Source organism: Setaria italica, chromosome VIII (genome assembly GCF_000263155.2).
Source record: "Setaria italica strain Yugu1 chromosome VIII, Setaria_italica_v2.0, whole genome shotgun sequence".
Lineage (NCBI taxonomy): Eukaryota > Viridiplantae > Streptophyta > Magnoliopsida > Poales > Poaceae > Setaria > Setaria italica.
In genome coordinates this window covers 30387466-30403382 of record NC_028457.1, presented here as the reverse complement: position 1 = coordinate 30403382, position 15917 = coordinate 30387466, and the positions used below count along the sequence as shown (strand labels likewise).

Genomic DNA, 15917 nt, shown 5'->3' with positions numbered 1-15917 from the left:
CTGCTTTATGCTTGCTTGCATGAAACCCGAGCTGCAGATGCAGTTCGAAACAAATCATGAGGCGCACGATATGATCATGGCGCTCAAAGATTTGTTCCAGACACAAGCCAGGACTGAAAGGTTCAATGTATCCAAAGCCTTTCTGGAGTGCAAGCTAGCAGAAGGCGCAGCAGTAGGACCACACGTAATCAAGATGGTTGGTTACACTCAGCGATTGAAGAAGCTAGGCTTCCCAATGGGCAAAGAGTTGGCCACTGACTTCATTCTTTCGTCTCTTCCACCTAGCTATGGGAACTTCATCTCGAACTACCTTATGCATGGGACAGAGAAGGATCTGAATGAACTGTGTGGTATGCTTAAAACAGCAGAGGTTGATATTAAGAAAAGCGCTAGTAGCAGCCATGTGATGGCTGTACAGAACAAGCCTAGCTTCAAGAAGAAGGGCAATTCTTGGAAGATGGGCAAGGCTGGAGTGTCCAAGCCAAACCCAGCGCCCAAGGCTAAAGCTGGAACTACTCTAGAAAAAGAGTACTTTTATTGTCACAAACCTAGTCAGTGGAAGAGAAATTGCAAGCAGTACCTAGCTTCGTTGAAGAATGGCAGAAGTAAGAGTACTTCCACCTCAGGTACGCTTGTTGTTAATGTTATAGACAACATATTTCTCGCTGATACAATTATTAATTCGTGGGTATTTGATACCGGATTGGTTGCTCATATTTGCAATTCGATGCAGGAAATGATAAGAAGTAGAAGCGTTGAAAAGCGAGAAGTTGATTTCCGCGTGGGCAATAATGCAAGAGTTGCTGCGTTGACCGTCGGGACGATGCAACTCCATCCCGTCAGGATTTATTATGGAATTGAATAATTGTTATTTTGTTCCTAGTTTAAGTCAAAACATTATGTCTCCTTCATGTTTGATGAAGGATGGTTCTTCATTTGCGAGTGAAAATAATGGTTGTGGGATCTCTAAGAATGATATGTTTATGGCTTTTGCACCCATTGTCATTGGATTGTTTGTTTTAAATCTTGATGTTTCACCTATCTGTAACATAAGTGCTAAAAGGTCTCGGCCTAATGATTTGAGTACTACCTACATGTGGCATTGTCGTTTGGGTCATATAAGTGAAAAACGCATGAAGAACCTCCATACTGATGGACTTTTAACTTCGTTTAATTTTGAATCATACGAGACATGTGAGGCTTGCTTACTAGGAAAGATGACCAAGGCACCTTTCACAGGTTTTCCTGAGAGAGCATTAGACTTGTTGGAACTCGTACATACCGATGTATGTGGACCAATGAGCAGCCAGAGGAGGGTACCAATACTTCATAACTTTTACTGATGATTTTAGTAGATATGGATATGTCTACTTAATGAGGCACAAGTCTGAAACCTTTGAAAAGTTCAAGGAAATTCAGAATGAAGTTGAAAATCAGCATGGCAAGAAAATTAAGGCCTTGTGATCTGATCGTGGAGGTGAGCATTTAAGCCACGAATTTAGCAATCATCTGAAGAGTTGCGGAATTGTTCCACAGCTTACGCCGCTTGGAACACCTCAAAGAAATGGTGTATCCGAGCGACGTAATCAAACTTTGTTAGACATGGTTCGATCAATGATGAGCCAGTCAGACCTACCGTTATCATTTTGGGATACACGCTAGAAACAGCAGCTTTCACACATAATAGGGTACCGTCTAAATCTCTAGTTAAATCTCTAGTTAAGACACCATATGAGATGTGGACTGGAAAGACTCCCAATTTGGCTTGCGGCACTCCTTTACCTTTTTTACCATGTGCCACTTAGTGTGGGGCGTTATAGTACTATTTTTTCATGTATACTTCCTCTGTCCCAAAATTGTATATTATTATGATTTTTTTCTAGGTGTATAATTTTTCTATGCACCTGAATACAGTATACATCTAGATGCATAATAATATATAGATACATAATAATATATATGAATTTAGAAAAATCAAAATGACCAACCATTTAAAACAGAGGAAATACAATATTATTCTATTAAATAGCAAGAACGGTTAGGTGGGATGGGCTTCTTTCCATTTTGGATGCTCATGTTGTCTTGCATTCCAGTGAACATAAACTTGATCCACTGGAAATGAAGAACCCCGATTGCGGGCACGCCTTGGCATCGCGAACTGAGTTTGTGTGCATGTAGAATGTGTGTTTCGGTGTTTATATGTGTGAGAGTATATGCATAGTATAGTGATACGTCACTGGTGATTACCCACCTATACCAACAATATTGTCCATTTATGAGTTGAGAATTTAATCATTCTCGATATGATCTAGCGTGCTAAAAGAGAAGATGACGATCTTGTTCAAAATAAACCTAACTGGCCAGTGCCTTTTACAAATCCACTCTGAACGAAAAAGCCTGCCATTTTATTCATCACAACTGGCAACTCACTTGCAAAGGCTCGTAAAAACGCAGTAGAACCAGAGACAACAAGTACTAGTGAAACCGAATATGTAAGCTTCGGTCAGGGCCTCTCACACATCACACACACATCAACGTAAAAGACAAACGCACACGAGCAGTCTGTAAATATCCAGCGACACGTACTTAGGCCCTTATTCATGCCGTCCATGCACGCGCCGGCGTCACACCACCTGGCGGATGGCTCCGCCGGCAGCGGCGGCGGTGGTTCCATCATTGATATCATGCAGTGCCAGCTGGTACCGAATGCAGAAGTCGACGCACCTCTTCTTGTTCACCGGGTTATGGTGGTGCTGACACTTGAGCTCGCACGTACGCCTGCTACCGCGTAACGTGTCCTCACCAGCGGTGACGGTGGCGGTGGCTCCATTCTCCATAATGGCATCTAGTGCCACTTGGTACCCTATGCAGAAGTCGGTGCACCGGTTGCTGTTCACCTGGTCGTGATGGTGCTGGCACTTGATCTTGCATATACGCCGGTTGGCGCAGACGCCGACCTCACCAGCGGTGATGGTGTCGGTGGCGCTAGCTCCATCCTCCTCCTTAACGTCAAACAGTAGTGCTAGCTGCCACCGTATGCAGAAGTCGACGCACCGCTTCTTGTTCACTGGATCATGATGATGCTGGCACTTGAGCTCGCACATAGCTCGGCTACCGTGGAGGCTGTCTTTGCCCGCGGTGGCTCCCTCCTCCACCGCGTCAAACGGTAGCGCTAGCTGCCACCGTATGCAGAAGTCGACGCACCGCTTCTTGTTCACTGGATCATGATGATGCTGGCACTTGAGCTCGCACATAGCTCGGCTACCGTGGAGGCTGTCCTCGCCCGCGGTGGCTCCCTCCTCCGCAGCATCAAATGGTAGCGCTAGCTGCCACCGTATGCAGAAGTCAACGCACCGCTTCTTGTTCACTGGATCATGATGATGCTGGCACTTGAGCTCGCACATAGCTCGGCTACCGTGGAGGCTGTCGTCGCCAGCGGTGGCTCCCTCCTCCGCAGCGTCAAACGGTAGCGCTAGCTGCCACCGTATGCAGAAGTCGACGCACCGCTTCTTGTTCACTGGATCATGATGATGCTGGCACTTGAGCTCGCACATAGCTTGGCTACCGTGGAGGCTGTAGTCGCCAGCGGTGGCTCCCTCCTCCGCAGCGTCACCGGCCGTCACCGTGACAGCCACCGCCAGCAGCACCCCGGCGAGCAGGAGGAGCCACCTGCTAACCCCACCCTCTCCAACCTTCCGCCCAAACCCCATTGCTGTACTTGCACACACACGATCGAACACTACTACGACGAGGAGAGTCGAGTGCAGGATGAGGAGAGGAGGTGGTGGATGTGGTGATGGAGGAGCCTGCCGGAGGGCGGTGTTTATACACGCGCTGCACGCATGGGATGTACTTCAATAATTCATTGGGGCCGACGACAATCAGCATGTCTGTGGATGGTGCGTCTGAAACTTGAAGATAAACTTGAAGTACTGTTACCACGTGAAACGCGTGGTGGCTGGTGGGATCACATCGGGGCTGAATCTTTTTTTTTCTTTTCGATAAAAGCCAAAGTTTTTATATATTGGTGTTTAAATGAGTAGATAATACTCTCATGACACAGTAGAGGATGGCACCAATAATCGAAGGATTTGCAGATGCTCTCATCAACAAAAGTCCAAACACCTCCGTCGGTCTCGCTAGCTCGACAACTCACCGCTCTCCTCTGCTTCGCTGCTCTGCCTCCTTTGCAGTACTGCCATGCCGTCCTTCCCTTGGTTTTTGGGCGCCCTCGCTGCGTGATGTTGTTCTCCAAGCAGATCGATGCCATGGCGAGCGTGCTGAAACTCTGAATCCCGAACTGAACCTTCCTTCCTTCCTTCCAACGGTTCCTCCCGTGTTGATCTACTCCAAGTCCCCAATTCTCCTACCTCAGGGAGAAATCACAACAATTGAAGGTTGGCTGATTTTGACCATTTTATTATTTTCAGGGGAGGATGCCCGCCTCCATCTGAGGGCACCCGCAATGATTATAGTAAAGTGCTACCGCGTAGGATATAGTAAGTCATACAACTGATCTGTTCAACAATCTTGCAATAGCATACTTTCATGCGTGAAACGGACCGGAATTCCCATTTCTAAGAATTCAAGCCTACGTACATCGGTGATAGTGCCAGAAAGGTAATCACGTGCAAATCCCTAGCTCAGATAGTACAAATCCATACCCTCAGATAGTACAAATTCATACCAGCACAGAAATATAGAACAACAACAGAGTACAAATATCATAAATAACATGAGTAGCGAGTACATCTCTTCGGCACATGCCGGTACAAGTCCATCAGGACTGAATCAAGAAAGGTAAAATATCTACGCAACGGAAACATAAGCTATAGCGAACTCCATCTCCAGAGGCGACTCAAGCGAAGAACCATCCGTAATCTTCCCATCCGTCGATGTCGAAGTCGTAGTCAGGCTCCGACCCTGAAGAACCACCATTTACCCGAGAAGCGGGTAGGCCATGTCAACTCCCAAAAGCAGCAAGTCAAGGAAACAGGAGAAATATACTATATGCATGAGTTAAATCTATGTATGGCTATGGAGGTTTATGCAGCAGCAGCAACAATCAAGGAAGCAGCAAAGCAATACCATCGTCGAGGTCAACACCTCAAACAAGGAAGTCGGCACAAAACTCCGGATCCTTCACTTAAGGGTCCAGCACCCAAACACACTAGGCGATGTGAGAGCTCCCTCCACTCATATTTCAACAACAAACGCTAGCCTATCTCAAAAAGGGGAGGTAGAAGAATAAGAAAAGTCTAGTCAAAAATAGCGGCAGTTAATAGCACTGTCCGCAACTAGTGGACACGGACTATGTCACACCCTAAAATTTTCGAATTTCAGGATGTGAATAAAAGGAATAATTAAACAATGATTTTCTCATAATTTTAAAAAATTTCTCAACATTTATTTTTCTTTATAGGAAATTTAGTATAGGAAAATAATTGTTTGCTTTTCTAAATAAAATAATGATGTTCCGTGTCTGTGCATTCATGCCGATGCATCTTGGTGTTTCATGAGTGCAAAAGTTCCAAAAATACGATTAGACGTTGTCCAGACCCTTCTGAGAATTTTCCAATTTCTTTTTCTAAAATTTATTCTTCGTTTTCCTAGAGCTAACTCCAATTTTTGGAGCTGCACGCAGGGGATATGATGGACTTCAATAATTCATGGGGGCCGACGACCATCAGCATGTCTGTGGATGGTGCGTCTGATATGACACATGATCACATGGCTCATATAGTAATCTGCGTCGGTTTTTAGATGATGGAAGATAAACTTGAAGTACTGTTACCACGTGGCTGATAGTGACAATTGAAGGTTGGCTGATTTTGACCATTTTATCATTTTCAGGGGAGGATGCCTAATGTGTTACCACGTAGGATGTAGTAAGTCATACAACTGATCTATTTAACAATCTTGCTATAGCATACGAGGGCCCACAATCAATGCTCCCATCCTCATCCTCTCCTCTTCTTCCTCTCTCACACCTCTTCTCTCCCCCCACATGGCCATTGGCCATGGCGTCACGACCGCGCTTGCCCCGGTGACCTGCACCAGCTGCCACCCCCACCTTAGGCATCCGCCCGCACCGCCGCACCCTGCCCGGCAACACTGATCCCGAGCCACTCTTTCATAGGGATGTATATGTGTACATTGCTTTTGCGTCTATCTAACACTTTGCATGAAGTAGTCAACCCGAGGGGCAGCTTTTATCACTGAACACTTGTTAGCATAGGAAGATAAATACGTTAGCTTCCATGAGTGGGAGAATCAAGAGTACTGCCATAACTAGACTCGTGAGTGCCGAAAAACATGTTGTCAATGTGCACTCTAATGATGTATATATTCTATTTTTCTATTATTTCGTATGCTTAATTTATATTTATGTAACATGTTCTATGTCTATGACACTAGCTTGTTGAGTCGCACACTAGCTTGTTAGGGTGAAATTAGCGGGAACCAAAATCGGTGAAAAACTGGCAGCAAATAGTATTCGCAAATTCAAAAAATAAATTGCTTGTTTTTTTAGCAGGAACAATATTTTCATGTACGGACCACGCCGTCACCTGACCCTACAAAACAATTTGCAGAGGCAGCTCATGCCGTCACTTGCCCCTCCAAACAACCATTTCCAGGGACGAGCCATAGCGTCACCGACACATGAAAATGTGTTTCTAGGGGTGGGTGATGGCGTGGCCCACCCTTGTAAATGACTGCGGATACGTTACCCCCTCCTACAAATAGTTATTACAATTATAGAATTCAACTGGCCCTGCAAATATATTTTCAACTGGCCCTACGAACTATTTCTTCAACGCGGCTCGCCATTGCAATTATAGAATTCAAAAGCATTCTCAATGCAGACGCCAATGCCCACCACACCCGGCTCGGGCCGCTCCAGCAGAAGCCCTGCGAGCAGGAGGTCACTTGCAAGTGGCCACCACCGTACACTTCTTCATCCACATTCACACTTTTTCATTTTGTAGTACACCTTCAACCAATATTTTTTATCACTTCCTCACATACATATATAAATGGTCTACATGGTGACACTCATCATGCACTTGAGCTCGCATATACGCCGGATGGCGCTAATGCTATCATCACTGGTAGTGGCTCCCTCCTCCGCCGCGCCGGCGGCCGTTGCTATGGTGGCCACCACCAGTAGCACCCCAGCCAGCAGGAGGAGCCACTTAACTCCACTCCCACCAACCTTCCGCCCAAACCCCATTGTTGTACATGCACTCACACGATTGAACACTACTACTAGTGATGACTGAGGAGAGTGGAGTGCTAGCGATGACCGAGGAGAGTGGAGTGGAGGATACTAAGAACTGACATTCCATACAACTCTTTTTGTCCTGGTTGACTTTGGACTCAGGTCTAAAGTGCCTTTAGTCCCGGATCAAAAATGAGGCACCAAAAGGATATCGATAGGAGGGGCTTCAGTCCCGCTTGTAAAAATCTGGCAGCCCCCCTTTTGTCCCGGTTGGAAATTCCAACCAGAACAAAAGACCCCCCTGCCCCCCTTTTGTCCCGGTTGGTAATTCCAACCGGGACAAAAGATTTATTCCCATTTGGAATTACCAACAGGGACAAAAGGGGACCTTTAGTCCCGGTTGGTGGATCCAACCGGGATAAAATGCCCTCCCACGCGCGCCTCCCCTCTCTCCATGTTAACTTCTCTTCTCTCTCTCTCTCCTTACTTATCTTCCACCGGCGCCTCCTATCTCCTCCTTCTCCTCCTCTCTCTACAGGTGCTCCCTCTCCTCCCTCTCTTCCTCTCCCAGCCCCTCCCCCTCTGCTCTCCTCCCCTTCCCCCTCTGCTCGCCCCTCACTGGCAGTGAGGAGCGGCAGCGCGGTGAAGGCGGGTGGCAGTGCACAGGGGAGCGGCGTGCGGGCGGGCCGGCCGGCGGCGCAGTCGGAGCGGGCGGGAGCAGCAGCGGGCGAGGGAGGAGCGGAGGCAGGCCGAGCGGGAGCGGAGGAGCGGCGGTGGCGGGCTGAACGGGAGCGGCGGAGCTGGCGCGGGCGGGCGGGCGGGCGCGGTGGCTTTTTTTTTATTTTTTCGAACTTTTTAGTCCCGGTTGGTGCTAAAGGGGGCATGACCCGGGACTAAAGGACCCCCTTTTGTCTCAAAAAATTAATCCGGGTTGGGTATTGGAGAGATATGATCCTTCCCAATCGGGATTAATGCTCAGTTTTCTACCGGTGGATGAGCATTGAGGAGAGGAGATGTTGCGACGGAGGAGTGTGGTGCTTTATACACGGTCGGCACGCATGGGGTTGGATTCAATAATTCATGGGGGGCCGACGGCATATCAGCTTATCTGTGGGTGGTGCGTCTGAGACTTGATCACATAGCCCAAGCAGCAATCAGCACCGCTCGTGAACCGCGTGGTAGGGAACACATCGGTCTCGGTGTTAAATGGTTTGTGCAGCTGACATTTTTGCAATGCCACAAGTACATGGAATCGTACATCATGATCTATAAGCAAGCTGCTGAAAACAGGATCGGAGTAGCTACTCTATCAGCTTGATTCTTCCAAGCATTTCAGATAAAGCAAGTGAATGGGACGTTTTGTTAGTCTCTTTTGATCTTCCACACCTCCAAAAATAGAATGATCCCTCCATTCTTCTCGAAGAACTCTGCTAGAGTTGTGGGCCAAGATTCCAATGATGCCCCGGACCGGTGATGATTTCATCGCCTCCCTTTTCTGCAAGAAGGATGGCACCAAACCTGGTGTAGCGGCTGGTGGTCGCTATCGACAAATGCGGCATGGATCGAGCTTGGCGAAATGAAGCACGGCTGCCAGCAACAAATGCTGGCGGTCCTGGGCATACCCTCCTTCTGACCGGAGATTCATGACTGGTAGCTGCCGGGGAGCTGACACCGCTGCTGGCGGCGCTGCTGCTGCTGCTCCCGGTCCCCTGATATCCTGACGCATTTGCAGATGGTCTCATCAATAAAAAGTCTAGACACCTCCGTCTCGATCGCTCGACAACTATCACCGCTCTCCTCTACTTCGCTACTCTGGCTCCTTTAGTCCTTTGCAGTAGCGCCATGCCATCATTTCCTAGGGTTTTGCGCGCTCTCACTGCGTGAAGTTGTTCTCCAAGCAGTCAACTATGTCACAATAAAGACAGAATGGCTTAGCTAAGTGCAGAGAATTGAGAAGGATATCCTGGAGAACACTGATCTTGATATTGTTCTTAATGATTTTGCATCAAGAAATGTCCCAAGGAGTTTCTTTGTAAAGAACTGGAGCATTATTGTTGATGAATTAGTCATATATGGGGCTTATTTATTAATTTGAGGTAATCATACTAGTTTTATTTTTACAGCTCTTTAAGTTTGTACTATGGACATTGTTCTTTAAGAATTAAATATATTTTGCCGCTCTTTAAGTTTGTACAATCAGCTCTATGATTTTAAGAGCCCATGATGTCCGGTTCACTCGAGGGCCCTTACCATCGTAGAGCTGGCCCTAGCAAGAACTGCAGCCGTCGCCCCCTTGTCATCCTCCCCATGGCCACCGCCATCTCATTCTCCCCCATCTATTTCGTGGCTTCGTGCCTCTGCTCAACGCGACCACGCCTCCACGCCGTCCAACCTTGCCCAGGGTGCGCCACTCCACCGGACATGATAACAACTCATACAAGCTAGGAAGAGCGCTAAGGATCCCATCCCCAAGAACGGGAAAATCACATAGGTTGACAGGTTGATAGGTCGGGATGCACCCTGCTGCATGCGCTCACCTAGTCCCGGACCACGGCACGCAGTCGTAGCGCCACTAAAGAAACCACACATGTCAGCATGCAAAATTATACAAGGCACTTATCACCAACACATGTGCGTTCTGATTGGATTCTCGCTTCTCCAAAGCATCACCTCCTCCCCTGATTTCCTTGAAGATACGTCGCCCAGCGCCAGCTGGTACCGTATGCAGTAATCGATCCACCGCTTCCTGTTCACCGGGTTGTGATGGTGCTGGCACTTGATCTCGCATATATACGCCGGCTGCCGCGGAAGGTGTCCTCGCCAGCGATGGCTCCCTCTCCCTCCTCGACCGCATCGGCGGCCGTTGCCGTCGTGGCCACCGCCAGCAGCACCCCGGCGAGCAGGAGGAGCCACCTGCTAACCCCACCCTCTCCAACCTTCCGCCCAAACCCCATTGCTGTACTTGCACACACACGATCGAACACTACTACGACGACGAGGAGAGTTTCATAGTTCATGGGGGCCGACGACGCATCTCAGCATGTGTGTGGATGGTGCGTCCGAGACATGATCACATGGCCAGTGCAGTAATCTGGACTGGGCGCACCATCACGTCAACCGCGTGGTGGGATCACATCAGATATTTTGCAATGCCACAGGTACCGGGGCATCGTACATTCTGACATAAGCGTGTAAGGCTGAAAACCCGGTGTGACTCATGTCTCATCTATCAGCTTGATTCTTCCGAGGCATTCATAGAAAGTGAATGAGCCGTTTTGTTTCCCTCTTTTGATCTTCCACCACCAATAGAACTCCTCCATCATTTTGCAAGAACTCTGCTAGAGTGGGCCTAAGGACAATAGAAATAATAAGGGCGGTCTTTAAAGGATTACAAAAGAGCTGCAATTTGGTGATTTCGATTTTTTCCATTTTTAATTTATTGTTTTTTATTATAAAAAAGAGTTTTTGATATCTTTGCTACATGTTTTTGGAACATGTACCTAACTTTGCAGTGGTAGCTACTATTTATAATAATTGTGATCTGATGCATGTTTCTTGGACGTTCTCTAAATACGTCATGAAAACCCGTCATGGATTACATGATTTCCTAGTGTTTTTGGAACACTTGGAGCTAATTTTATGTTTATTGGAACGTGTTTCATGGAGCTACAACGGGCCACCGCATGCCAGACATTGCGATGACAGCCGGAGGGGTTCGTGGATGCACAGCGATACACGATGATGATGCGCCCAAGGATTGTTAGTTGGGCTAGAAACTGAAACAAATAACACAAGGCAAAAGAACAATCAGCCCACTATTACACAACAAATCATTGTTTGATTCAAGGCACACCATGCATGTCATGTAATGGAGCTAACTGCTACGATGTTCTCAGCTAGAGGTTTGCCCACGGAAGTGATGAGAATTCAGCCATTCCTTCTTTTAAATCGTATCAGTTCCTACCTTGTAATCTTGTTGTGCTTTGTGCTACTGTGTGACTAGGATAACCTCGAACGAAGCCCATCATTGCGTCAATCAGAACATGTGCAAGTATGTGTTTTCCAAATGTTTTCTGGTTCTTTCCTGTCTCTCTCTGTGTTTTCCTTTCAGAATATAAACTGGGTAGCCACGAGAACCCTTCTTCTGAAGCTTGGATACTTCTTACACACGTCGGCTCGTAATTGCAATTGGTGATCAGAATCAGGACCGGTTGGCACAAATCAACTAGTGGAAAGCTTTGCACATGTATTGTATAAACTAGACAAGGGACCCTGAGATGCTCAATGACAAGGGGACCAGCATTCAAGGGCGCGTGTACAATTCACATGTGCATCATTGAATTGTCAGAATCATCATGTACACAACATACCAAATGCTCGCTTTAAATGTTCCATTCAATTCAATCACCGGTCCTGAGTAGGGTTGGACGTGCAGGTTTATATTGTGACCTCTAGCTATGGAGTCATATGCGTCCAATGCAAAAATCTATTACCTCCGTATCGAAATATTTGTCACTGATAAGTTTTTATCATAGCGGTTAACCATTTGTCTTATTCAAAAAATTATGCAAGTATCAAATTATTTTGTTTGTGATTTATATTTTATTGTTAAAAGTATTTTAAGCACGACTTATCTTTTTGTATATTTGAAAAAAAAGTGAATAATATGAATAGTCAAACATTAGGAGAAAAAGTCAACAGCAACAAATATTTCGATACGAAGTATAAAACAAGTAATTCTCTTCACTTTGGAGCCTCTGCCGCAACAGCAAGGGCCCTTACATCCCCTTTAAAAACTTCTTGTTACCGCTATACACTAATTAAGATGGAGGGTTAATAAGCTTAAGCCACCAATGACTCATATTGCTGATGAGTCACAAAGGCTCAAGATACTGGCACACCAAGATTACAGCTGTGGATTATACTTTTGATCAAGCCATAAGACAGCACCACCTTACAAAGACTCTCTCTAAGAATTGTACGTACAGCACAAATTGCTCTCTTGTTATATTAAGTATAGTGCTATATACCTTGGATGATCACATCTATCCTTCTGAATTATGTGTAACTTCCTCTAGACTCTAGCAACTTCAAATGACTGAGTCGGGTGATATTTATAGGCTCAACCGAAAAACTATGGGCATTAAGTTTGTGGAGGATTATGTTGTTGGCAATTTGCCAAAACCGTTGGAAATGCTCGAATTCATAGCAAACAAAAATTTTTGATCAGTAGAGTAGCCCGATGGGAGCTTGATACTATTCAAGCACTCAAACATATTTTCCTTCTCTTCCTTGCTGAGTGTGTAACTGGTAGGATGCAAGTAATGTCCATCATTTCTCTTTTCCGAATGTAGGTAATCTCGTTGTTTCATACGTTTCAAGTCCCAGCGTGCTACAATCATATCCTTTGCCTTTCAATATGTACCCAGGAAGCTAAGCATGTTCACACAAAAATTTTACGTTAGGTGCATCACATCGATTGCATTACGAACCTCAAGGACTTCCCAATAAGGTAGCTCCCAAAATATAGACTTCTTCCACATGGGTGCATGTCCGTCCTCGTCGTTCAGAACAGGTTGGCTACCGGAGCCCTTGCCAAAGACTACCCTCACATCCTTTATCATAGAAAATACACATTTACCATTACAGTGAACAGGTCAAAATACTTCCCTTTCTTTCTTAACAGGTGCTTAGCAGGAAATTATTTTTAGTTGTTCACCTTCCATTCTATCCTTGCATTTATTCCTGTAGTTGGAATAGCCATCAAGAGAGACGAAAACCATTTCATGGGTACACATCTTTTTGTTAGAGATATATTTAGAGATAAGTTAAAAATAGATTTGTACACAAGACATACATAGGCTGGTTCGGTTGTGACTCTCATAGATAGGATAGTTAAATATAGAGTCCTTGTAATTTCCAACACGAGTCTAGCTTAACCACCTATATCTGTAACATTGCTTCTATATATAACATGCAACCTATGATTAGCCGAGATAGGCAATCATAGTTAACCTCATTATCTTTTATGGTAATCAGAGCCTCCTCTTCCTAATACATCCATCAAACACATCTACGACAAAACTCGCTGTGAGGGAAAAGGCCGCGACGAAGGAAATCTTCGCGACGCACAGATGGCATCCTCCTCCTCGTCGCATCCCTCCTCGCACTTTGGACACCCGGTGTCGGACAAACTTACGCGGGACAATTTCGTCTTGTGGAAAGCACAGTTCCTGCCGGCTGTTCGTGGCGCCAAGGTGCTCGGCATCTTGGACGGAACTATTTCTGAACCGCGACCAGTAATAGAAGCTGATGTCGACAGCAAGAAGAAGCAAATCCCCAACCCAGAGCATGACTCATGGGTGGAAAAAGATCAACAACTACTCAGTTACCTGGTGAACTCGGTCTCCAAGGAGGTCCTCGCTGGGATTGCGACTGCAACGACTTCCGCTGAAGCATGGAAGGCACTAGGAGTCATGTTTGCAGCTCAATCAAGAGCGCGGGTTACAAACCTGCGCATGCAATTGGCCACTGCCAAGAAGGGAAGCCTAACGACGGCGGCCTATTTCAACAAGATGCAGAATATCAAGGATGAACTTGCTTCAGCCGGCGTCACCGTCCATGATGACGAGGTTGTTGCTCATATACTCAATGGTTTAGATTTTGATTATCACCCGTTTGTTTCTTCTATGATGGGCCGATCAGGGGATCTTTCTCTTTCTGAGCTCTACTCGCTTCTAATGGAGTATGATCTCCGACTCGAGATGTATCAAGGAACTGAGCAGCATCAATCCTCGGCAAATGTGGCATCTCGAGGTCGTGGAAACCGTGGACGCTCTGGGGGTCGCCATAGTGGCGGCAGATCAAATCGAAGGTTTCCGGCATCGAACAACAATAACCAAAACTTCTCCAACAACCAAGGCAGCAACCAGCAAAGCAACAGGAAGACGCCGTGTCAAATCTGCAAGAAAACAAACCATGAAGCCAAGCAGTGCTACTTTCGCTATGACGAAGATGAGCAATACCGTGGGCGACCCTCCGAAGCCTATGGTGTGGACACAAATTGGTATGCTGACAGTGGGGCTACAAATCATGTGACTGGTGAATTGGAGAAGCTCACAGTTCGAGATTGTTACAGTGGGCATGATCAAGTCTATACTGCCAGTGGCACAGGTATGCAAATTAGCAATGTTGGTCATACAATTGTTCATACCCCTACCAGCAATCTTTTTCTTAACAATATTCTTCATGTTCCCTCTGCAACAAAAAGCCTTGCTTCCGTTCATAAAATAGCTAAAGACAATAACGCCTATCTTGAATTTCACTCGGATTTTTTTGTTATCAAGGACAAGGACACGAAAAAGATCCTGTACCACGGTAGGTGTCGAGGCGGTCTCTATCCGCTTTCATCCAGTGCATCTTCTAGAGGACAGAGGCCGAATCCAGAAGCCCTTGCTGCTCATACGCCATCCACATCCCTATGGCATAGCCGCCTTGGTCATCCTGCTATTCCGATAGTTCAGAAGGTCATTAGCTCAAATAGTTTACCTTGCACTAGTAATAAAAGTGTGGAGTCAGTCTGTGATTCATGTCAGCGGGCCAAGAGCCATCAGCTTCCGTATCCTGTGTCTAATAAAATCTCAAGTGCTCCTCTTGAGTTAATTTATTCTGATGTGTGGGGACCTGCACCGACCTCTGTTGGACGCCACAACTACTATGTTAGCTTCATTGATGACTACTCCAAATACACCTGGATCTATCTCCTTCGACACAAATCTGATGTGTTTAGAGTTTTTCAAGACTTCCAAAATTTCATAGAACGCAAACTTTCCCGAAAAATTTTATGTATTCAATCCGATTGGGGTGGAGAATATGAGAAGTTAAATTCCTTCCTTCAGAAAATTGGTATTAGTCACCGTGTCTCTTGTCCTCATGCTCACCAACAAAACGGAGCTGCCGAGCGCAAGCACCGTCACATAGTAGAGGTCGGGCTTGCCCTTCTTGCAAACGCCTCCATGCCCTTAAAATTTTGGGACCAGGCCTTCCTCACCGCCACACATCTCATCAATCTTCTTCCCAGCAAAGTAATTCAGTTTGAGGTGCCTGCTACTCGGCTTCTTGGTGAGATGCCTGACTACAATAACCTACGCGTGTTTGGTTGTGCTTGTTGGCCCAACCTTCGACCTTACAATTCACGCAAATTATCTTTTCGCTCTACGCAGTGTGCGTTTCTTGGCTATAGTTCTATGCACAAAGGCTTTAAGTGCCTCGACATCTCCACTGGTCGTATCTACATATCACGCGATGTCGTTTTTGATGAAGCTGTTTTCCCTTTTGCCACCCTTCATCCCAATTCTGGCGCTCTCCTTCGAAGTGAAATTGTCCTCCTTCCTTCTTCTCTCCGTAATCCAGGGGATGACGATTGCTATGATTCTAACATTACTAATCCTACTAATGTGCCTGGTGATCCTAGTGTGTTACAGAAAGAAAATGGCGTCCCAAGTACAGGTGGTATTCCCGGCGTTCACCTATTTCCAGATACATCGCTGCCTCCTGTAACCGAAGATTTGGGCAATCGATCCCAGGCAGATTCGATCGACAGTCCGAGTACTCCCCTCGAAGCTGATTTGGACACGGCGCCCAGGACGGGAGTAATGCAATCAGCACCCACACATGAGGGCGAATCTCCATCAGG

General features: G+C 46.4%; 1 protein-coding gene across 1 annotated transcript; it reads right to left on the bottom strand.

The window, feature by feature from the left end:
• Positions 1 to 2384: 2384 nt before the first annotated feature.
• Positions 2385 to 3809, bottom strand: LOC101772931 (antimicrobial peptides). The gene is made up of 2 exons (XM_022829309.1): positions 3553 to 3809; positions 2385 to 3402 (listed from the first exon to the last, which is right to left on the bottom strand). Exons 1-2 carry the CDS (start codon positions 3708 to 3710, stop codon positions 2625 to 2627), a joined length of 936 nt encoding a protein of 311 aa, XP_022685044.1. The 5' UTR covers positions 3711 to 3809; the 3' UTR covers positions 2385 to 2624.
• Between the last annotated feature and the right edge of the window lie 12108 nt (positions 3810 to 15917).